This window comes from Mastacembelus armatus, chromosome 13, assembly GCF_900324485.2.
Source record: "Mastacembelus armatus chromosome 13, fMasArm1.2, whole genome shotgun sequence".
In the NCBI taxonomy this organism is placed as follows: Eukaryota; Metazoa; Chordata; class Actinopteri; order Synbranchiformes; family Mastacembelidae; genus Mastacembelus; species Mastacembelus armatus.
Window position 1 is genome coordinate 10,204,711 of NC_046645.1, and position 24,530 is coordinate 10,229,240.

General features: G+C 40.9%; 3 protein-coding genes across 5 annotated transcripts in view; 2 read left to right on the forward strand and 1 right to left on the reverse strand.

The window, feature by feature from the left end:
- The first annotated feature begins 7,605 nt into the window (after positions 1-7,605).
- On the forward strand, positions 7,606-10,848 carry ppm1na (protein phosphatase, Mg2+/Mn2+ dependent, 1Na (putative)). The gene is made up of 6 exons (XM_026298668.1): positions 7,606-8,011; positions 8,391-8,962; positions 10,223-10,340; positions 10,447-10,561; positions 10,672-10,735; positions 10,819-10,848. Exons 1-6 carry the CDS (start codon positions 7,606-7,608, stop codon positions 10,846-10,848), a joined length of 1,305 nt encoding a protein of 434 aa, XP_026154453.1.
- A 3,108-nt stretch (positions 10,849-13,956) lies between these two features.
- LOC113125296 (4F2 cell-surface antigen heavy chain) lies at positions 13,957-17,087 on the forward strand. Its single transcript, XM_026298667.1, has 10 exons — positions 13,957-14,093; positions 14,206-14,590; positions 15,343-15,504; positions 15,589-15,668; positions 15,754-15,831; positions 15,910-15,965; positions 16,046-16,241; positions 16,369-16,476; positions 16,567-16,614; positions 16,713-17,087. Exons 1-10 carry the CDS (start codon positions 14,049-14,051, stop codon positions 17,085-17,087), a joined length of 1,533 nt encoding a protein of 510 aa, XP_026154452.1. The 5' UTR covers positions 13,957-14,048.
- A 2,009-nt stretch (positions 17,088-19,096) lies between these two features.
- Positions 19,097-24,530, reverse strand: part of ptgir (prostaglandin I2 receptor) — a 29,125-nt gene continuing 23,691 nt past the window's right edge. For all 3 annotated transcript variants that reach the window (XM_026317850.1, XM_026317859.1, XM_026317868.1), the window contains one exon: positions 19,097-20,316. In XM_026317850.1, the coding sequence (XP_026173635.1) occupies positions 20,029-20,316 (288 nt within the window). In that variant the 3' untranslated portion in view covers positions 19,097-20,028. The remainder of the gene's footprint in view (positions 20,317-24,530) is intronic.

Sequence of the window (24,530 nt, forward strand, 5' to 3'; positions counted from 1 at the left end):
TGCAGAAAATATTTAGCTGGTATGCAGCCCCTACAACAATAATAAAACCAGAAATAATATGATACTCCACTAGATGGATGTGTGCGCTTTATTCAGGACACCCTAAACTCTGTCATCAGCCCGACCACACATTCATCAACACTCTGAGGTTTTCCTTCCCCCCCAACATCAACTAAAATAAGACTGAACTGCACTTTGAATGACAGGCCACTTAAAGTGCCATCCAGCTGGAAGACAAGATGTTATCTCTCGCTCTCTCTCTCTTTGTCAGTCCTTCTGTCTCACTCAGTCCCAAACAAACCTTCATATAAAAGACCTGCACACAAGCGTGTCTATGTGTGTAATACAGTAATACACTCTGACATCAGTGGTGATTGTTGGTGTGTGAATCCAAAAAAGTCAGCCGCTGTGAGGAATGCTCTCCCCACAATTAGCCAATCATTCCTAAAATCCCGAGAGAGCGTAACTATGGAGACAGTGAACAGCTAGTTGTGTATCTTTGTCTGCCTGCTCTTGAAGGTTCATGCTGAAAGCGAAATCTGATATTTATTTTATTTAAAGTATTGATTATTGAGCTGAGAGGAAATATCTTGCTGAGCAAGAAGACAAAGACAGAGAGGTGGGTAGGAGACAGGAGGACAGAGGGCAGAAGAATGAGAAAATCTAAAGATACAGATGTGATTGTGTATTTATTTTGTACCTGCTATGTAGGTGCATACTGTCAGGTCCTCTGATAGGTTGAGTGCTGAAAACCAGTGATCGCTGACCAGCTGTTCCTGAGAGTTTAGACCAATGGCACCTGGAAAAGCGGACGCTGGACCTCTGGGTCGCACAGATGTGAGCAGCTTGACTGAAATGGTTTCCCTGGCAACGGGAGGCTCTGGCTCAGGGGTCGGTGAAGCTGCTGCTGCCAGGAAAAGAAAGATGATGTCACTCTCATTTTCACATGTCTGCTGATTTGTTATACTCAGCTTGAGCTAAAATTACGGACAAAAGATGCTGAATCCAATGTCAAAAACCACATGACTGAAGATCTTTTTAACTCATATTTGAAATATTATATTCCTAATTTTGTGTATAATAAATGGTCCAGATCAATTCTGTCACCCTGAAAAGACAAATAATAAAAAGACTGGTCTCATTCATTATTCTCCCAATAGTAATTTGAAAATACTATAAAACTACAGCTGCCAGAACACATAGTATTAGTCAACTATTTATCTGACATCTGAATGAATAAGTGTGGACTGAAGAAAAAGGTGGGTGGGTATGAATTTGTCACATCTAAGATCCTAATGTATCCCTGTGGATAAAGCACGGGAGTCTAATTTCATCCTTGTAAACATTTACAAAAAAAAATCATATTTAATACGTGTGATTTCTACTAATTTTGTCCAGTGTGAGCCCAGGCTGTTTTCCAAATTTCTGAAATATAAAGACTAGGATGATCGGACACAGAAATATTTAGTACATTTCCACACAGAAAAATCATAAAATTCCCCCCCTGAACAGACAGTCAAAATTTCTGCATGGGTGACACATATAATGTATGTCTCAGCAAACTGGATACAAACTTACAAACTCCATGATGAACCTCTCAGGGCTCTTGAACACTGCACAGTGTTGCAACTATATAGTCTGTTGTTTCCAGTTTAAACTGGAGATATTTGGCAAAAAAAGTGCCCTGAGAGGTGCATTCATCCACTTAAGTGGTCATATTGTTGGTAACTACTGAACTTCAGAGTATACATGAAATTATGTGTCAGTCGAACACATTGTCTATTCATGAGTATTCCCGGACACTTTGAGATTCCCAGTATGTCACACCACACAGAATAAAAATAACACAGTCCTCCTATTTCTCACCCTGAAGTGTCTGCATGGGATTCTGCTGCTGGGAAGATGGGGATGGAGAGCTAGGCTGCATAGTCTGGGTCAGACTGGTCTGAGTCTCCTCTCTTTGGAGTCCTGCTTCTCTCCTCTGAGTTTCTGGGTCCAGGGTTTGGGGAGAGGGCTGGACTGTTATAGTCTCAGTTTGTCTATGTGGCTCCTCTTCACTTCGTACCACAGCACTTGCCATCCTCACCTCCACCCTCTCCTGTTCGCTCCTTTCTGACACTTCCTCCTCCTCTTGATTAAGGAAGGCTTGAGGGTCCCAGTCTACATCAGGGGAGTCCAACAGTGTTTCCAGGGTGTCTGTGTGAATTAAAGGAGTGCGACTTCCTCTGGGAGCTCCCCTGCGTCTATCACGGAGATGTCGTGAGGCTCCCACCGCCTCGGCCTCTGCGATGGCGATGTAAGAGAAAGTCAGCTCGAAGGAGTTCTGACGTGGTGTGCCCCAGATGGACGGGGATGAGGCCAGTCCCTCATCGTCATCTCCGTCTCCCCCCTCCTCATCATCGGACCAATCCCTGGCTGTCTGAAGCTCGTACATCTCTGACTCCTCATTTCCACCTGAAGGGCAACAAAAACAAGACAAGTGGTCGCCCCAGTGAACACAGACACAAGAAAGAAAGAAAGAAAGAAAGAAAGAGAGATGGAGACAAACAACAGACACTGGGATTTCCAACATTTAACAGTTCAATCAATGAAAGAGACCGATGCTAACAGTCTTAGCTCTATTTTTAGGTGTTGTGCATGGAGTGTGATTTCGCTTTTAATACACACATATGTCAGATGAAAGCACCCAGGTATGTCATTTGATGTTTGAGAGATGACATCTAAAGCTGATATCATTTTTGATCACTTCATAAGGACCTTGCCTTCCAAAATTTAACAATAAAAGCACTTCTATTCTAATCTGTGACAGGGTTGTTGGGGTGAATTCCCTGATCAAGTACTGTGTGCCAGTATTTCTCAGTGGATAGATAGAGCATTGTCTGTTTCATACCATCAGTACATGGAGGTGTTGAGTCTGGAGTGGATGCCACGGAGCCATATTCCTCTGAAAACACAAGTCAGAAGTCAGAAATGTACATACATTCACCAGTAAACATGCTGTGGCAAATGACTGTCAGAAATATAAATTAGTTATTGCCTCTTTGACATGGCATAGGCCCATCTCACGCTGACCTTAACAGGATGCCTCCCAAAACATTCAGTGTAGGTGTACTAATGTGAAATGATACATAAACTAAACGCCCCAACAAGCTCTGTAGTACCTCGTTTTTTAAAAGATATAACTCTGCATTATGTGACTGAGGAAAATAGCATTGCATGCCACTAAACTTAATATATATTCTGTGTATATCAATTACAGATCAAAGGAATGTGACTGTTATTCTGCAGGTCAGTGAATATAGACTCATTTCCTTACAGAGCTAAATTGGCAGCTGTAAAGGCCTTCACTACATTAGATAGCCAGCATTACATTGGCTAATAAATCATCTCTGATAGGGCAATGAATGAAGCACATTCTCTTCTGCACATGCATGAACACATGCAAAAATATAATAAACCTCTTTAATTTACATGTAACCTGGACTATCAAGTGATACTGTGACCAAAAAAAAAAAAAAAAGATAAAACAAACACACAAACAAATACAAAAGCACAACAGAAGCTTTAAAGAGAAATAACCTGCATTCCTGTCATGCCTGCCTGCAAAGGCTTCTGATACACAAACATCAGAACAAACATCAGTGAGACACAACAACAGCAAAACAGGTCTGCTTCTGCACATCATCCATCCATTCAGCCATGTGTTTATTAAAGGTAGGAGCAAGAGGGAGAAATGGAGAGTAGCAGGAAGGGGAAGAGGGGGCTGAGCTAACACACACGATGCTCACAGCAGTTAGCAAGAAAAGATGCTGAGCTGGAATATATATGACGTAGCATAGTTAGATGAACAAATGCAGACCTCCCGCACAGTAATCATAGAGGGGAACAGCTGAACAAAAGCAAACTCACGGCAGTGGGAGAATCCTAAAACCTGGCCCATACTCCATCAAGGCATTGCTGGGCCCATCCAGTCTGGAAGCCCCCCCCCGGCTCCTCTACTCACGTCCCGAGGATACACACTCTCCTCCTCCCTCTGTTTCTTGGTTGTCTGTTGAGCAGCCTCCTCCCTCTTGCTCTATCAGTGAGCTGCCCCGCCCTGCCTCACTCCACCATCCTCCCCTCTACTCCCCCCTCTCTTCATCTCCTCTTTGCACTGTTACGGCTGCAGTGGTCGGTGCTACAGCAAAGGGAGACAGCAATGAGCGTGTCCCTGTGTCTGAGCCTGTTGCCATCTCCCACTCATAGCTAATCTATGTCATCTATTCCTCCCTCCCTCGGTCCTGCATTATGTTATTTCATCACAGGATCTCGTGGGTGCAGGCTGTAAGAGAAGGAGTAGTAAGTCATTAATAATGTATAACGAGCATACACTGTATAAAACATAACGAAGGATGCATTTCAGGATGGGCACCACAAGCTGAGCCCCCAATCAAATGCATTTTAGATATACATCATTTTCTAATTTCATATCAGCAATATTACTGCTTATTCCTTATTATTTCTTTCCACTATACATATATTTGTATTTTTCACATTTTTTAGTATGTTGTCAAATTACAACTAATAAACTCACCACACGATAATATAAATTAAGGGTAGACTCCACTAAAAGCTTTTTTATGATGGGAAGCCATGGCCAGCGCAACAGTGAAATGCAGCAGTGTGGAGCTGTGATGATGGTACAAAATGTTTCCATGATTAGTGGAAAACAAATGAAGAAGATACAAGAAAATGTGTATGTTCTCTTTGCTGTGCTTCAGTTAACATAATTCAAGCACTAAAACTGAACACATACAATCAATTGAACACACTAAAAAGAAATAACACATGGAAAGGACAAGTATGTCTTTCTTGAAAGAAGAAAAAAAGAATATAATGTTCCTCCATCCATCCACTGTTTATCCTTCAGGGTCAGCGGGGGGGGGGGCTTGGAGCCAATACAAGTTGACAATGGGCTGTGCTGTGAAATACTGCAGTATGACCAGTGCTGGATAATATGCTAACTTTAAATCATTGTTGTTGTGTAACTTAAATAATGGAGAACCTGTAAATAAATAAAATTTAAAAATCAATAATAGAAGAGATATGAGCCTCTGTTTCCATCACATATACTGTATCAAAGTGTAGCTCCATAATAAACTCTACTACAGTTACTTGAACTCTAGCCTAGAGTTGTTGATGAGCAAATTGTGAACTGGATAAATAAAGGTAAACAAACATGCTTAATCTGTCAGCACAGAACAACAATTGCTGATACAAGATTTATTCCTACGTACAGCTGGATAAGATCAAAGCACAACACATATAGTCCTTAAACCTCAGAGGTCTCTACATATAAACCAGGCCAGGAGCTCCAAATACACAGCAGTTAATAAGATTAAGACAAACCACTGGCATGTTGGGACAACGAGAATCAGCAAACACGTAGGGGTTGCCTGGAGAAGACGTGCTAACACATAACACACATTTATTTCATTTTAGCTAGTTTTAACTTCTAGTTATGTTATTATCTTAACGTCTTATTTATATGTGTATTTTAGACATTGCATTGTGTTACTTATATATTGCCTTTAAGTGTTTTTATCTTTAAAGTTGCTATATAAAGTAACTTAGTTTGCCTGGAAAATAACAAAAGCAAATAACCCTGAAACACAAACGAATCATTCTGATGTACTGAAAGACTAGATCTCACATAAGTTGGACTGGCCGTCAAGACAAGACAACAACAGAAATGAATACTAAATTCTCATGCAGCAACCTCACTGCAAGATAAATAGGAGTTGTTATGAATTTTCATATCACATGATGTTTCTAAGCAGATGGAATTTACTAGATATGAATCGTAAACTTACAACTTGTCAGTTCTTGGCCTTGAAAACTGCAGTTAAAACAATCGCACATCCAGTCAACCTGGGCAAACTTTACCAGCTAATGAAGCTCATGTGATATATTTAAACGCAATTAAATGAACCTTGAGGAGCTACTGTTTTGTCAAGTGACATTTCTGAGGTGAAGATTGGATTTTGAACCATCAAGTCTTACTCATTTTAATACTATATAGAAGATACGTCCTTCTCTACAGCGGGGGTGGGGGTGGGGGGCATTGTTTCTCAAGGGCTACTGCCTTGCTTGTTTTCCAAATATCTCTGCCGTACCCACTGCTGATCAGGTGTTCAGTCAATCAGTGGAAACACATACCACCTCATCCAGAACTTTGTCTCTAAGGTCAGAGATCTAAAACTGGATACAGATTTAAAAATTGTGTCCTTTGGTGTCACATCTCTTTTCACTAGCATCCCCACCACTGATGCTCTAACATCTGTTAGGAGAAAGCAGGAAGAGGAGCAATCCCAATTCAGACCAATCAGAGGTGAATTTTACAAACAAAACACGACTGTGCCATGGGCTCGCCTGTGTTACCCATTTTCCCAATCTGTGTATGGAAGAAGTGGAAAAGAAAGCTCTCAACTCTTTCCCAGGCATGGTACTGACCTAGTGGTTAGGGTTTGTAGATGACACCTGGGTGAAGATCAAGACCCAAGACGTTCAAGCCTTCACAGATCACAGCAATGCAGTAGAGACAAACAACTTCAATAAGGTAGCAACCCCATCAAGACAAAAGACAAGGGAACAAGGATGGACGAAAGCTGGATGGCTGCTGCCATTTCATCCGTCCAAGTAAGTTTGTGGATAAAGAGTTTGTGTATAAGAGGCGTCACAAGAGTTTACTATTAGACCCTCATCTCTGCTCACCTTCTATTATCCCACACAATGGGTCTATTCAGGTTAGGTGTGAAGTGAAACCAACCTGGAGGAAAAATTTTGTGACCTCTAACCAACTTCCCTCAGACTGAAGCCACTCTGATGCGTGGTGAAATGTCTTGACCCAACAACAAGGAGTCCAGTTATCATGATTCAGCTTAATGTTCAGCCTAATGCTTTTCTCCCAGTAAGACCAGTAAGCAAAATCACTGAATGACAAATCCCACAAATACGTTTTAATGAAAATGCCTTGTATATAGCCTAAATTCCCTGTGTCTATATCCATTTAGACCTGTATGAATGGGGATCTTTCTCTTGCGTAAAATCCCACACTCATAATCCGTGCACGTGTGCATGGATGATCTGAGCTGGCTTCCAGGCCAGGTGATAATCCAGCACTGTCACACAGACAGAGGGAGGGAAAGAGGGACAAGGAGAGAGGCAGCATGTGGGGGATAAATCAACAGAAACAGATAAGCCAATAGAAACACCGAGCTGATACGGGGTGGGTATAGGAGGGAAGGAGGGAGGCACAGAAACAGAGAGACAGAGAGAGAAAACACTTTAGAGCCTTACTGTCAAAAGGGACAAAAGAAGGATTCTTTCACTAAGTGATGAAAAAAATGGGCCTGACCATTTTTAACCATTTGAAACAAACTCAATCTCAGATATAACGGCATCATTCTTATCTAAATTCACCTTTGGTTTATTTGCTGGGAGTGAGACAGTCCAACTGCTGCACTGGACCTACTGAGGAAAACACAGGGCCGGAGGAGGGGTGCCAGAAGGAGACGGGCTGCTGCCAGTTCAAGTAGGAAGCTCGAGCACAGGCTCCGCGGGGTGATGAGGACGGCCAGACGAGCAAGCAATGTAGAGGTACCCTCCTTCCTCCGGCAGCTGGCCAAAGAGACAGAGAAGATGGTCACATTCTTCTTTAAAGGGGGATCCAGGGAACCAGGGTCTAGTCAAGAGGGCAGTTTGAATGAGGACGATTCTATGCTGAGCCCATACCTGGACCACCCAATCCTGGAGAAGCATGTGTCAGAGGGGGGCTCCCAGTCAGGAGTGAACTATGCTGTAGCGAGCATGCAAGGCTGGAGGGCTCAAATGGAGGATGCCCATACATGCATGCCCCATCTGCATGGAGAGCTGACAGAGTGGGGGTACTTTGCTGTGTTTGATGGACATGCAGGCACCACAGTGGCAGAGTACTGCTCCAGAAACCTGCTGGATCACATCCTGGCAACAGGTACAAAACAATTAGTGACTATAAAGATGAATATAATTATTAAAAACCATTAAAGACACTGTCACACTGAATGCACGTTCATTTGTTTTACATACACTTCCATTTTTGTAACATCTAGCTGTTGTTCCTAGAGTTTAAATGCACTTACTGCAAGTCACTTCGGACCAAAGCAAATGCCAAAGGAGTATAATGTAATTTCATGTAAGATTGAAACATAAATATGGTTCAGAGGTCGAACAGGTCTGGAACAAATTTTGGCTGCTAATATCAGACACCAAGTTTTATATTTCACTACAACTGTGAATAGACTGAAATGGGTAAACTAAAATAAAAAAGAAAACTAACAACTATAATTACATTTTGTGTTTATGTTCCACAGGTGGGGTTAAAGAAGATGAGGACCCTGAACAGGTGAAAGAGGGGATCCGTGAGGGCTTCCTGGACATTGATCGCCATATGCACAAACTGGCCCGCCAGGGCAGCTGGGACAGAAGTGGCTCCACTGCAGCAGCAGTCTTAATGTCACCACGGTACATTTATTTTATCAACTGCGGGGACTCCCGCACCCTGCTCTGCCGTAACGGCCAGGTGATCTTCTACACAGAGGACCACAAGCCATTCAACCCCAGAGAAAAGGAGCGTATCCAGAACGCTGGTGGCTCAGTGACCCTGCAGAGAGTCAATGGCTCACTGGCTGTTTCCAGAGCGCTGGGGGACTTTGATTTCAAGGAGGTGGACTGGAGGCCACAAACAGAGCAGCTAGTGTCACCAGAACCTGAGGTGTACGAGCTAGAGAGGATGCCTGAAGATGAGTTCCTAATTCTAGCATGTGATGGTGTGTGGGACGCCATCAGTAATGAGGAACTGTGTGCCTTTGTGCGCAGCCGTCTGCAGGTGTGCAATGACCTGAGAGAAATATGCACCCAAGTCATTGACCTCTGCCTATATAAGGTGAGAATTCAGGCCACAACAGTGAAACAATAAATTTACTACATAAATAAGCGAAGATAAAACAAAACTGTTTTTACAGAAACATTCTGATACCTAGAGACACATTTCTTCCAAACAAAAACTCAGATTTCTCAACTCATTTCTCTAAACTCAGTTCATTGACCTTTGCAACAGAACACACACAGCCTCACTGAAGATGACTTTATGAATGGGAAGCTTTACAATAGGAAGTGGACATATAGGCAGAGTCTCTGTGAGGAGGAACTGCTGACGTTGTTGTACAATTACGTATATTTCTCCTGCAGGGCTCTTTAATGCTTGTTAGTAACTGCTCATCTGAACACAGACCTTAGTCTGGTCTATAAATAGCTGTATTAAGGCATGGAGGGAAGAAAAGGTACACATGCTCCAGATTAAGAGTGAATGTGAGTGTGTTGACGAAAGCTCAACACACACCAGCTCAGAGGCTTTATCCTAGTTGGGATGAGATGCTATTTATTTCATTTAAAAGGACTTACTGTACCCGCTGAAAGACTGCATGTTCCAAGACAGACCTTTACCCATCACATTTCTGATATTATAACCAACAGGGTGATAGCAATAACACTGCAGAAAAGTACTGTAAATGAAAGCTTAAAAAAAAAACGAGCTGATCCACTGATACTGTACTATATTTTGTTTGTTGGTAACAGTATATCTGCAATAAGATAATTTATCTATTTATTGTAGCTCTTCCCAAAGCTCCAGACTGATGTATTATTCAGGAATATCAATATAAATAATAAAAGTGTGAGATTATAGGAAACCAAATTCTGTTTAACTAATGACCTCTGTCATCAACAGGTCTATTTTAAGTGGTGGAAGACGAATTAAATTGTTTATTTAATTAAGAGTATGACTAGAACAGGGTCGAAATACAGTAAAACTAGTTATTATGAATGCAGAAGAGCCCTTGTCAGGCTTATATTAGTATAGTTTATTAGGTGCACCTAGTTAAAACAAATACACCTATCCTATAATATAAATCCTCCTTTATGAATGTGATAATTATGTTTTTGCTCAAACTGTTTCAGAGAGGTGTTAATCATTTTAAGGGCTGTAGTTTTTCTGCTGAACTGTGTCATTGAATTTGTTTCTATTGTTTTCTCCATCCCAGTTATATCAGTGAGATTAAGCAGAACAACAGAAACACCTCAATGTGTAAAGCGGAAGAGTTAAACATATTTGTCTGCTAATTCTGTGCTCTGCCTCCCTCTGCAGGGCAGCTTGGACAACATTAGTATCATCATCGTCTGCTTCCCTGGCGCTCCTCAAGTGTCACAAGAGGCGCTGCAGCAGGAGGCCACGCTGGAGCAACAGATCGATATGAAAGTGGAAGGTGATATGTTGCGGTCACTTTAAACAACCATCACAAAGACACTTCACTTCAGGCTAAGGCTATCTCGCTAATGTAGCCATACTGTTTTGATTTTCTTGCTTTATAGAAGTTATTCAGATGATGAGGTCCAAAAATGAGGATCCTGACCTTCTTTATGTGATCAAATTCCTGACTGCAGAGGAGATGCCAGGACTTCCACCAGGAGGAGGCATCACAAGCAAGTCAGTCCGAGCAATGAGGCCTAAAATATACAGCTATGTTTAGAATTTACAGTTTTGGAGAGTCAGTGCAGAACTCCTTAATGTACTGTGCTACCACTGTTTCTTTCCAGGCGAGACTGTATCATCTCTGCTTATCAGAAACATGCTATGACCCCCAGAGCTCAGGAGCCAATGGTAGGACAGACACAAAAAAGAAAACAGAAACACAGTAACTCTGCCAATAACTTCACAATTGCTCTTGTCTTGTGTTGTTTCAGGACATAGAAGGATCAGAGGACTCAAACTAAAACTGTTACCATGGAAACAGACTCATCACCAGCTCCAAGGAGACCAGCTTGAATAAGAAAGCTTGCACTAAATTAATGATGACTCTTTGTGTAATAATACTTTTAGAGCATTTGCTTTCTGGTACACTAAAATTACATTTTAAAACCTGTTCTACTGTGTTTTTTGTCATACTGGGACTTTACCTTCCAAAACTATTTGTTAGTGACTGAGCATCTGATGATATTTCACCATCCAGTTCCCGAGAGGATCTATCCACCGAACATTACTGACTTTTATAATAGACTCTAACTGTGCATGTGAAAACCTAATGAGCCAACATGCATTATTCGAAAGGGGGAAAAAAAATTACACACAAAAATAGTTTTGTACTGGGCATGTATCAGAGTCTCATGATGGAAAGTACAATCTCTCAGTAAATAATTAGTTTGCACAACGATGTCAGTGCACAAAGGTGAAATGACTGGCAATGACTTGTTATAGCAAGAACACAGATGTGTGCCATAGGAAAGCAAAGCTAGAGAGAGAGGAGGAGAGACACCAAAGGATGAAGAATGAGGGAAGGACTAAAGAAAGAGATGAGGGGGTCTTATTGTTGGAAGAGGATGAGATGTTTCCAGGAGTTAACACACATTATTAAATGTACACCCTATGGTATTTTGGAGGGGAAGTGTGATGTGACATCCCCATGTGATTTAAACATTCTTCTCCTGCAGGATTTTGTTTTTAATAGCGAACAGATCCATAGAGCTGTAAGCCTCTATCTGCATCCATCTGGTGAGCACTTTCATTTATGCTGTGACCAGTGTTTTTGGTCTTTTACAATATCGTAAGCTTGACATCCAGAGCCACTTATGAAATTTGCAGAGATTTAAGGGTCCAACTATTTGATTCACAATTTGTTGATCAATTTCTAAATTTAGAGTTTTGTTTATAAAATCCCACAACACTGAAGAATGCCCATCACAATTTTTCAAAACTCAAAATGTCTTAACATTTTGTCCAACCACTTTACCTGATGGTCAGTTATCAGACCATAAAAAGAAGAAAAATATCTCAAACTTTAGGGAGGCAGAAGCTAAATTACTCAAACAATTAATCAAGTATCAAAATAGTTGCTGTTTACAATCTTTCATCTGCTTATCTAAAATCCAATCTGCTCCATAGGAGGCCAGGGATGTGTTCTTCAGTATGTCTTGCAAGAGTGTTGTGAGGCTCAGCACCTCTGTATTAACTGACGGAGCAGAGCTTTTATTGGACAGTGTCCTTCTCACCTCCCCACTCCTAACAAGCCAGATCACTCAAATTTCCAACTCAGGACAGCACTGCTCACTCAGCTGGGAACATTTGTGGACAAAGTTAAAGAGGCAGAAGAGGACCCTAGTGGAAGGCGAAAACCTCAGACAGAAAATGTGAGTAATGGCTGTGAATGGACGGTGTTTAGATGAGTGGTTAGTAGCAGGATGGGCTTGGGTTTGAAATTGACTTCAGTCTTTCTGTGGTGACTTTGCCAGTCCACATGTTGCTTACTAAGCACTCACTAACAGCTGTTTGAGACTCAGTAGCCACCAAAGGAGACCTAAACAATAACTGCATAGGCAACAAAGTCATTATCTATTTAACAGGAGTGTCATTGCTAAAAGAGCATGTACAGCATAGTATTTATATAACGCAGCTCTATATATGACTTCATATATATAAATATATTTTGCTTTCATGTACATCTGCCATGATGATTGTATTATATATATTACAATTAATATATGTATGTATATATATATATATATATATATACACAATCATCATGGCAGACATGAAAGCAAAATATATTTATGAAATAAATTTAGCATTCAGCATAAGACTCATAATCCTGCCACATTGGAGATGCATGTACTTATTTGTCTATCACATCCTATCCTGTTTTTGCACAGTGGCATAGGAATAAATTAACTGGTTCATTTGGCTTTAGCTCATTTGTTAGTTATTTGTGTATGGATTTGGATAATCACATGCTTGCAGGTGGGTCTCTTAAGTTTGAGACTTAAAGTGCGTGTGTGTGAAAAGACTATTATGATCACTGTGATAAACCTCTTAATAGTATCTGCCTCTCATCCAGTCCATTCCATACAGGCTTTAGCCAAGTACACTGCCTACAACAGGGGTCTCCAACTCCAGTCCTCAAGGTCAACTGTCCTGCTTGTTTTCCAACTATCCCTGCCCTACCCTCGGCTGATTACCTGGATCAGGTGTGTTCAGCCAATCAGGAACTGCAAGGACAGGTATAGTTGGAAAAAAAGCAGGACTGTGGACCTCCAGAACTGGATTTGGAGACCCCTGACTTACAGCAAATGGATTTCTACTTACCAAAACTGCAAGAAAACATCTTGGATATGCCACATAACCAGTGTTCGTCCCGTGCAGTATGTCTGTCTGAGTCAAACTACATACAACACTCAAGTACATGCTTGAGTATATAGCTTTGAGTATTTACATTTTCTCCTACTTCATACTTTGACTTCACTACATTTCACAGGCAACTGTATTTTGTATCCATTACAGTAAATCTAGCTACTTTTCAGAATCACAAATAAAACTAACTAAACTAAACTATACTATAATAAAACTTCACTGATCCCCTGTGGAAAATTCCTAAATCACCCAGCACTATGCAAAGAACTTCAAATTTAAGTATATAATGGTAGTTATATATGAACTTCTACATACTGGCACATATAGGTAGTTAAGAATATATCCACCTTTACCAGCTGCAACACTAGAGTGACGAGCCCAGTAGTGCATCAATGTGAAAAGTATTTAAATAAAGTATTTATTTACTTTTGGTAGTCTATTTGGTATGGCAGCTAATACTTTTGTACTTTGATTTTAAAATAAAGTTTTAGCTACTTGTAACAGATAGTTTTTTTTTTACAGCTTGGGCCTCATATTAGTGGGTCCCACTGCTTTCTCTAAAACTTAATTAAGTGACCTTCTTAAATCCCTGTATGAAGTGTGGGTGGGGGTGGGGTCACTAGGATTGGCCAATCAGGTGCCAGAGCTGGCTTGATTTAATTCCGCGAAGCACCTGCGTAAAACAGGGAGCAGCGGGAAAGTTGGATCCAGGTGCTGTGGGTGCTGCGTCCTGAGTGCGTGTGCGCTCAGTTAGTACAGAAAAAGCTGTTTTACCATCTGTCCTGCTGCAACTATGGAGCAACCTGAGAAAGTGGTGGCTGAGGAGACAGGTGGCACGGTATGGAAACAAATAAACAAAACAAAACTTCAGCCCAGCTACAGCTGTGAGCGTATGCAAACTGAAATGCAACTCGTTAACGTGTGTGTGTGTGTGTGTCATGTACCTGCAGCCGGGCGGGATGCCTGTGGACGCAGGAGACCCTGGGTACGGCACTGTGCCAGCCCTCGGGCAGCCGGGCAGTGTGGGCTCCTCAGAGACTGCACCGCTACTCGTCCCAGAACCAGGAGCGGAACCGTTTCTGCACCGGAAACCGATGACAAAGGAGGAGCTGGAGGCAACGGCAGGGGGTCCCTGGTGGCGGAGGGTGCGTTGTTACCTGTTATTGGTGTTCTTTCTGGCCTTGCTGGCCATACTCGCCACCGCCATCGCCATCATAGTGAGGAGCCCCCGGCCGGTCGTTACGCCGCTCAAATGGTGGCAGAGGTCGCTGTTCTACAGGCTGCAGCCCGCCCTGCTCACGGAGGCGCAGGCCCAAGGATCAAGACGCATTAGCGGTGAGAACGTTTTCAGATTTACTGACACTTTAGGTAACATTTTTGCATTACTTGCAAAAATGTGTATGCACGTTGAAGAAGGTTACAACTGTTTTTGCCTCTTAATGCCAGTGTCTCCAGAACAACCAGTGTCATATATTCATACAGATCAGCTTTATTAGCGTATATTTCCAGACAAATGAACAGACTAGTGGACACACAGGGAGTTTGCTGCTGTTGGAGGGGTCCATTTTATTGGCCTGGTGAGGTCAGTTTCCTGTGAGAAGCCAGTGACTGTTCAATAATCTGAGCTCTAGTCACATGGTGTGACAACGTGCAATGTAACTACAGTGGAAATTTAAACAGCCTTTGACAAATCCACAATAGGCAATCTGCAGTTACTGTGGAAAATCCTGAGGCCAAAGTTTGTCATACCTCAAATGAAAGACTTGCACATGACTCTCTTGCTCAGGGCAGAAAACTGATGTCTCATGCCACACTTGACTGTGTACAGACAACAGGAATGATGATGTGGGCTGCCACATCAGAGCAACAACCTCTTTGAGCCCATGCAGGGAAATTAAACTCAGAGGTACAGGAACAGTTTGTATAGTATAGATAAGTACCCTTGGACTAGACTGCTGCTTGGAAATGATACCAAAAGTATTAAATACTATTTACCAACAGTCTCATCAACACTTTTTAAGACAAGTGAGGAGGATGAAGCTGAAGGAAAATGACACTGAGAAATGTTACTCATGATCTGTTTCAAGGCCTGCATGAGCAGCTTCCCTACCTCAGGTCCCTGGGTATAGGGGTTGTAATCCTGGAGGGACTGTTTCATGAAGACATGACCCTGGTAAACCACAATTTGACTGGAAGATTTGGGATGTTGTCTCAGATCCAACACCTGCTCACAGAAAGCAACAAAACAGGTGAGGTGTTTTTATTTCAAGCAGGCTGTACAGCTGGAATTGTCCTGTTATTGGTGATTACTGAAGTCCTTACTGGTCCTTCAGGTCTCAAAATGGTGTTGGACCTCTGTGAACTGAGTCTGTTGGGACCACGTGATGTAGCAAGTAACCCAGCCACAGTACAAGTAAACTACCATCTTTTCATGCTGAAAACATGCTAACTTGTCAGTGATATTTGGGTTTATTTTTAAAACATGACTTTTTCCACAGCATGCACTCAGGTTCTGGTTGCATCAGGGTGTGGCAGGTTTTGCAATCTGTGATACAGATGCATTCTTTTCAGAACAGGTGACTACTTCTTCATGTTTAACATTTTCCTGTATGTATTTGTTTTATTCACTTTCCAATAAAATGTTTACATTTCAGACTCTTCTGGAGTGGAGACATATCTTGGAGGAATTCAGTGATCAGGAGGGAGAAAGGTACAGCAACACATGCAAATGTGACACCCCCCCCCCCACACCACCATTATGAAATAAACTGTGCTTATTTGACTCTGCAGGATTGTGGTGTTAAAACAAACGAGAGACATCCTACCGCTTTTAAACACCTTCAGCCAGATCAATGTTACACTGGTGGATGTAGTCATGAGGTCAATTCTACCATCTTCATCTCAGTTCCTGTCAGCCCTTGAAGTGGCTGTTGCTATAAGGACACAGTTGCAAGCACAAGAACAACCTATATGGCCAAGTTGGACAGTAAGACTCAGACCTACCTGATAAATACATGACTGGAAATAGACAAAAGCACTGATCCATAGCCCTTTGCTTTAAATTACTCAAAACATGTTTTATCGATCGACGTAACTGCAGTGTCTTTCTGCAGATTGGTGGTAAAGCATCTCATGACTTGAAGAAATTACTTCTCATGTTGTTGATGACTCTGCCAGGAACACCTGCAATCCAGTATGATGAAGAGATCATCCAAACACAGGTAAAGCCCTCACTTCAGACTGAGTCTATTAATCATTAATTTAACATGTTAATGTTACAAAATAAAACTTTTCTGCTATAAATGTCTCAGAAAAGCAGCACATTACATGGAGTGAAGAATCAATCACTCAATCACTTGGTAAGTAACCAAGTCTCCCCCTAGAAATGCCTGAGTCAAGTGAGTCAGTTCAAGCATTATTTCCCTTTTGATGCTTGTTACTACCATCCCTTTCTCAGGACAATGAGATCAATTCGACTGTAGCACTCTTCAATGTCCTCCGTCACACCAGAGCAAGAGAAGAAGCTCTTCTGTATGGCAATTTCACCTTCCTCCCCTTCAACACCTCTTCCAACTCCACTCTTTCCTCGCCTCCACCTCACCCAATCCTGGCCTTCCTCCGCTCCTGGGCCTGCGTCAAGTTCCTCGTTCTACTCAATGTCGGGCCTGAGTTCCATGCTCTGGACCCTGCATGGATCCAGGACCTGCCTGAGACCGGAGTATTTATAACCAGCACTGGAATGGACCGTATTGGGCTGACATCTTTGTACATGCTAGAACTGCAGCCCCATGAAGCTGTCGTCATCAGACTGCAGGCAGGAAGCAGCTCTTAGAGCGTCTCCATAGTGAAATGTCTGGCAGTTGTGGTGCTGGGATTTTTCTTCTCACAAATGTTTAATTTTTTTTTTTTTTTTTTTTTCCTTTTTAAAGTTGTGATGTGCTGAGGTCACTGGAAACAAAAGAATAAATGTATGACATCACTTGTCAGGATGGTGTGTCTTTAAGCCTCTGTAGTTCTAGTCAGGTGCAAACACAAGACTTCACAAGGATTCAGACACCTTCACTTTTTGCACATTGGTATAAAGTAAAATAAAAACTGGAGAAGTGAAATTTTCTCCTCCACTATGTAAAAAAACAAACCAAGATCAAATCTTGAAAATTTCACGCTTAATTTCTGAGGTAGTTCTTTCAAACATGTGGTATGTCTTACAAAGTTAACCCCTGCTGCAGTGTTGGGGCAATTACTGAATCACTCTAAGCAACTGATGAAACAAACCAGTGAGCCATATATTAATCACTCTTGTATGTGAATTCTTGCCTCAAACCCTCTGGGTGATGTGTTGAGCAACCCAAGTCTGGGAAGAAAGTTTGCAGTAAGTTACAGCCCATTCACGTAATCCATTCTGCCACTTTATACTTTTACTGAAAAGCAATTGCCTGAGGAGAACCTTAGAAATGCACATCCAATTGTGGAAATTAAAACCTGTTGGCCACAGAGTGGTGCTGCAGCACCAGCCACAGCCCTGCTGCCACAGCATTAAGTTTGAGGTCAATGTTTAAATATTTTCCTCTAAATCTGGCAAACCAATATTACCCAGAAATATCAGTTTGTATAGAAAACTGTCATCTCTTGATTTAAATATTGGTAATGCTCCACATCATTTTTATTTGAAGGAGCCATCTTTATTTCCCACACACCATGCAGTTCCAAATGCAAATATTTATCTCTCAGTATTCACGCTAGCTTTGTATCAGTCTGAATCATGTCTGTGACTATTAGACATGACAAGACCTTTCCACTTTTAAAGAACCTCTAAAAAAAAAAAAAGTCTGACATCACATAAAATGAAAATCGGTCTGTTTTCGTCAGGTTTTGTCAACTCATGACTGACAAAAACAAGATATGGCAGGACTCCAGCTGTTCAAAACATCTACTGTATCCTTTATCTAAAATGTTATTTAAAAGTTTGAGTCTAAACCAACCTTCAATTACACTTTTCATTCTTTAACTTTTACATCTACATGAAACCTAATAGTGGAACATAATTTGGTTGTCATGTGACTTGACTAATGGCTTCATAGGACTGTTTTAAAAACCTCCAGTCTCATTAAAAACAGTTATATTTATGAAACATAAAATGTGAGAATTTTTATTCTATTAATACTTTATTCACATGAATAAAATGTGTATCACAGACTTAATACTATTACAGCAATGTATTTAATTTATTTTGTATGTAAAACTATGTACTCAAAGAGCAAAAAGAGCATGTGTTAATGTAACTGACTTACACTGGGTTGTGCATGACTGAGCATCAAAGACTGAAGCAAAAAGGTGAATGTGCAACACAATAAAATAAAATGACTGAAATCACCATGTCTGTTAACCAGTTATCTCTGCAGTCCACTGCATAAACTAAAGCAATGCAATTCTAAGGCTACCCAACATCAGAATAGTGAAAAGGCATAAATACGCTACATTGCAGTTACAGCATTAAAAGTCACAATAACAAAAGACCACTTCTCACAGTGCAATTAGCAGCAGCAGAGTTTTTCAAAAGCAAGAGGCTCTTAAAAGAACATTCACAGACAATCATTACAAGTAGCTTAGAGGTGGAACCCAATGTTCATGCAGTAGAACGGCTAGACAGGAGCAGGAATTAGACCTAGATCAAGACTAAAGTGGTCTGTCAAACCTGATTAACTAAACTATTTAGACATGGTGCAGAACAATCTTACATTTAAAATGAGCTGAATTAGTGGTTTATTGAAAGACGATTAAACTTCCAAAGAGGCTAGTTTACCTTTAGATTTTATCGGTTTGAACTCATCCTTTTTTTACGAGTTGTTCCATTTTGGACAGACCACAATGACTGAAAATAGATTCTAATTTATCCCTCCATCCATACACGTGTTCTTTTTATTTTGTAACTTTGTAGTACTAGTAGTGCTACCTGTGCTACAGATGTAACTGTACAGGTTCTAAAAAGTCAATGTCTCTTAGTGAAGACACATGGATAATATGGTGAGACCCACTAACACTATGATTCAGACAAGTAATTCCTGATAGGACCAGTATGATGCAAAACCAAAACAGCCAGAGCTGACATTTGGTACAGTTATCCGTGGTCTCAAGTGATTGAACTATGCTAATGTAAAATCTCAGGGGCAACTATACTGTACTTTTGTGAAATTATCAGCTGCTGCACTGCGGCAGAATAATGATAACACTGGTGTTTTTGCCCTCAGGTCATCCTCGTGTTGACCTGCATTTATAGATACAGTAGATGTGGACAATCCATCACTCAAGAGTTGCCTGGCTATTTCTTAAAAAAGACAGTTTGACAGAGAAAAAAAGAGACCAGTATGCATTCATGCATTGTTTACCCATGTAGCTTTGCCTGAGTGCAAATATTCTGACTTTACAGTATGCCGTTCATAGTTATGATATGATTTGATGTGTTCCTTAGTGCTATGTTACAGTGCTGTTTGTTTCGTGGCACATCTCCCTGAAACTTTGAAACATTTTCCATCTGGCAGTGGAAGTTGAACACGCTAGTGCAATAATTTTTTCCAAGTTAGTTCATAGAAAAGCTCGAATGGCCACACACAAAAGATTTCCATTGTGTCAGATACGTCTTTGTCAAGGTCTTTGTGCCTTTAAATGGTGAGTGCAGGAATCCTGTATGAAAATTTGAAACCTTCATTTGACAAATTTGCATCAGTGTTTTTCAGACACGAAAATCTCCCAGCCTGCCGAGCGCGTCTGTTGGGTCACAGAGGCAAATTGGGGTACATGTTGGTCTGTGTAACTGTCACGTCCGGGGGATTACGCTGTATGTGATTGTCAAGGGGTAAAGACAGAGCACAGTGTGCTGTCGTCTTCATGGCTCCTTTGCTGAAGCGGCAGCTCAGCAGAGAGCAAAGGTGGCGAAACACAGATTTGCGGCAGATGATGAAGACCCAGGGATCCACAATAGGGTTGAGGGCGTAGAAGCGGAAGGCTGTTAGGTTCTCTGTGTCACCACAAAATGGGTGAATGGCGTTGATAAAGCCTGCAATCTGAATAGAGAGAAATGTGAGATTTAGCAAAAGCTTTAATAGTTCTATGTCACAAATATAAAGCCAAGAAAATACAAAACAGCAAAGTCTGATGTTCCATCTAGCATCGTTGTAGAGCACATCTGGTCTTCTATCAATAACCTGAATGAAAAGCAGCTGATCTGTTGATCAGTCATATCGCAAACATATTATGCCTCTGCAGTGTTTCTACTTTTACTTATCTGGATCAGATTTGATAAGCACGAAGGCTTATGAGAACCTCACAAACTAAGCTCATCTGAAAGTGTAAAATCCATGTCTTGTCTTTGAGTATTTTTATAGCCAGCACATCTTCACAATTTGCTGCTTTTCATATTATAACCTGATTACATTCCAGTTGGTTAATCACGACATTACCTACATTTATTGCTAATATTTATAGCTAATCTGGTCACTGAGTTCTGGTATCTTGTTATCCCAAGATTAAACTGCTGGATGGAGTCTAACTGAAGCAGATTCAAGCCTCTGTAACAGCAGATCATGATGGAGTTGTCGGCAACTTGTGTGGCAGCTGGCTGCTTATTCATCCTGGGCAGAGAGAAGCAGCGGCCGGCTCAGGAAGCTTCTTTGTCACCTCTCTTCTCTTCTCTATCAACAATTCTCCATTTCCTCTTTGAAATATCCAACAAACAGTAGCCTAATTAATGGCTTGTGCTGATGGAGTGTTGTTGTTGCATTGGTGTAAATGTTTCCTTGTTGCTATGGCCTGGACTCAAAACTAATAAACTAGAGACAGAGTGAAGGGGGCCAAGGGGAGCAAGTCCAGAACCAGGCCAAACCAGACTACTAGAGGGACCAGGTGCAGGACTGACTATGTCCTCCCCAAGCACATTAACTGGCTACACTTGCACGGATGTGGTTGCTCTTATATTGACCTACAAATACACCCATGAGAAAGACAGAGACAGGGAGAGGACATTGGCTATACGCAAACCAAAAAGGAACAGCAATTATTTTGTGATCTTTCTTGAAGAGCTCAGGGACGTAATAATATTCAAAACCCTGAAACAGTATAATTGTCGGGTCATTACCATGAAAAATGGAACAAAACAACAACCAGATGTTCATAACTTTTTAGGAAGTTATTCGTGTCATCTGAGGTTACATAAACTTTCTTGAATTGCACAACTGATGTTGCCGAAATTGCTGTTGCTTTATCATTAATTTCCAAGGCTTAATATGTAAAGGTCAGTGCTAAAGTATTTATGGTTTAGAATAATACTTATATAGACACATACACACACACACACAGCCATAACTGACATGCACACATTAGACATACTGTGGCCTCAGCTTCAGTTCACAGGTCATCATGTTTCTTTTTGATTTCAACAATTGCAAGAAACCAACTAAACATTGCACAATTTGATCTGATTCTACTGTTTTGTGGCGTAACAACTAGCATTAATCTAAACATGTCTAATGCTCAAGTTATTAATATCTCTAGGACTGGGTCACACCATCTAACCGTAAATCTAATAGTAATTTTTAAGCATCTTGTGATTTTCACATGTCCTCATTTACACATTTGCTACCATGCGTTGTGCAGTATTAACCAGCTAACATTAGCTCAGTCAGTTAGTTCAGGTGCATATAGCTATGCAATAGTGAAAAAAAACCTGCCAGTTATTGGGTTTAAATATTTAGTAACAAGGCATCTCTACATAACATCTTCTTTGTGTGGTGCAATTAACCAATGCATTAATCTCCATGTAGTGCACAATTCTTGGTAAGTTTGAAATTAGTAAGCGATGGTGCAAACTGCTTAAGAGACAGTCCACACAGGAGGCAGTGGATTCAATACATGTTTCAAAACCTTAAAAATAACAGTGAAATAGTCTTTTTGAGACCTTAAGTTCTTTTATGGCAAGAATCACAATACCATTAACTGTCTTGGCTGACTGCCATACACTGGCAGCAAGTTATTTGAATTAATATTTGAAGTTAAAATGGATCAGGCCTTACTGGCCTTAAAAAGAATAACAAACACAACATGTCTCTTGTGCTCAACATGCAGTGATCGTACACTTTATTTATCACGCACTGTTGCCAGAAACATTTCAAACATTCCTTATACGCTCTGCCATCATCCTAGGCCTTGTTGTCTCGCCACCCTCAAACTTGCTTGTGTTCCTTCATGCCACCCTGCCTCTTATGGTCCTCTCAGCAGACCACAAGCCTCACAGGGAGAGAACAAATCACTAGCTGTCTACTCCAAGCACCACAGGCTGTGGGGCCAAAACCGATGACACATTGTGCTCTCCTTAAACAGGAGCATATTAATGTATAAGCCTGTGGTTAAAGATCAGGCCACAAACGGTATTTAGCTGGCAAGGACCAGGGGGATTATTTTGGAGATGAAGTAAGCATGCTGGTGTAGAAGAGTTCTGAAGGTAAGCATGCTGATATAGACATATACATCCAGCCAAAGCAAATATACTAACACATATATTAACTGTATAAATACATACATACTTATACACATAGTTTTACACATCCATGTACCAACAGCCACTGCTCCACAAACTGCACCACAGCTCATATGTAGAAAAACTGTGTCAAAGACAAAGATATTTAACCCTAAGTGAAGACTTCACTCATCAAAAAGGCTACAGTAGTCAATGATTGCAATAGTTATAGGAACATTATTTATAGATGAGCTAACTGACCATCCAACTAACATTTTCACATCGAAATGATTTTAATTAGTACTCTGATATTCTGCTGACTGAGACTCTTCATGTACCTGGACCCAGTAGGCCTGGTGTAAATGGGTACATCCTGGCAGAGACACATAAGATGCTATTTGGGGCTGATGACTGCTGCATCTTTCAGGAAACAGACCACGTAATGGATGTCTACACTCTATGACCCATTATTCTCCATCTCGTGGTCCTGGAGGACTCTGTCCAACTCTTTCTTCCTGATCCTGTTTCACTGCAGGATCATTACAGGGGGATGAGAGAGATTACAGGCCTTTCAAAGGGGGACTGTTTACAGCAGTGAGGAAGGAGAGAAGCACAGAATTGCTGCAGCGCTCCACAAACCTTTAGAGGAGTTGTTAAACCTTGTGTGAAATATGCTTAATTGCTTTCCTTCTGAGAGAAAGATAAGGAGATCAATATCAATTTTGTCTGTGTTTGTAAAACTGCTGTAACTGCTTTTTTTTTGGCCCCTTGAAGGCAATAAAAGTCAAATGTAAACACAACACTGGAATACAGTCTTTTAATATGATAGAGTCATCAGTTGTTAATTTACATCTCCAGCAGACATGATTTATATTAGCTCTTGTTTGCAGTCATGCTTATACCCGTTGGATCAGGGTAGGTAAATGTTCACTCTTCATTTACTTCTGTTTTTCTTTCCAACAACTAGTGAGGGTAATATTTGACCTTCCTGCACCTTAATGCTCTGCTGATTTCACCAGCTGGTTGCTAACTTTGTCTTCCTGCCATTTTCTGTTGAAAATAGCTGCATGCATGTTAAAAGAACACTGGTAATACTAATCAGTACACTAATAATAACTGATAGTATTTGCACTCAAAATGTACTATTCTTAAGACCTAAAGTATACTTAAAAGCATACTTTTCTAAACTAAAAAGTTGGCCAATTTAGTCCCAAGAAAAGTCTTGTAGTACACTTTTAAGTGTACTGGCACATTGATACTAGTACACTTGCTACATAAAGTATACGTAGGAAGTATGCCTGAGCTTTACTTAAGAAAATTAAGTACACTTTTTTGTAAGGGAAAGATGCAAATTCAACTTTTTGAAGTTTTGAAAATATTTTTCTATAACATTATAATATTTCTTTAAATCATAGTACTAAGGACAGGTAGAGATGTTAGGCCTCTATCAGGGATGTTATAGGTGCTCACAAGGTCAGTGTTATAAAGCACCATAACCTTAGTTATATCAGTGAAGTGATGTACATTTATGCCATGTTCCTTTCTCGTTTCTTTTTGACCTCACACCAAAGCTGACTAACTCTTGCCCCTGTACCTTAGCCCTGTCTTTACAGTGAATGGCTCTTTCCACTGTTCATTTCATGTAACTCAGCCTGAAAGTGCAGTTCGAAGAAAGTTCAACACAAATACAAAACTCAATATACATACCGTAAGTACATCTAGTATTTTGTTCCCGCATGACACCAGGACACAGTGAGCTGTCTGATA

Bases quoted from the DNA above. Each gene is read 5' to 3' on its own strand.
- ppm1na (XM_026298668.1), top strand. From the start codon at position 7,606: ATGAGGACGGCCAGACGAGCAAGCAATGTAGAGGTACCCTCCTTCCTC. The intron at 8,963-10,222 runs GTGAGAATTCAG...CTCCCTCTGCAG, and splicing joins TTGACCTCTGCCTATATAAG to GGCAGCTTGGACAACATTAG. The intron at 10,736-10,818 runs GTAGGACAGACA...GTGTTGTTTCAG, and splicing joins CCAGAGCTCAGGAGCCAATG to GACATAGAAGGATCAGAGGA.
- LOC113125296 (XM_026298667.1), top strand. From the start codon at position 14,049: ATGGAGCAACCTGAGAAAGTGGTGGCTGAGGAGACAGGTGGCACG. The intron at 15,669-15,753 runs GTAAACTACCAT...CTTTTTCCACAG, and splicing joins GTAACCCAGCCACAGTACAA to CATGCACTCAGGTTCTGGTT. The intron at 16,615-16,712 runs GTAAGTAACCAA...TCCCTTTCTCAG, and splicing joins ATCAATCACTCAATCACTTG to GACAATGAGATCAATTCGAC.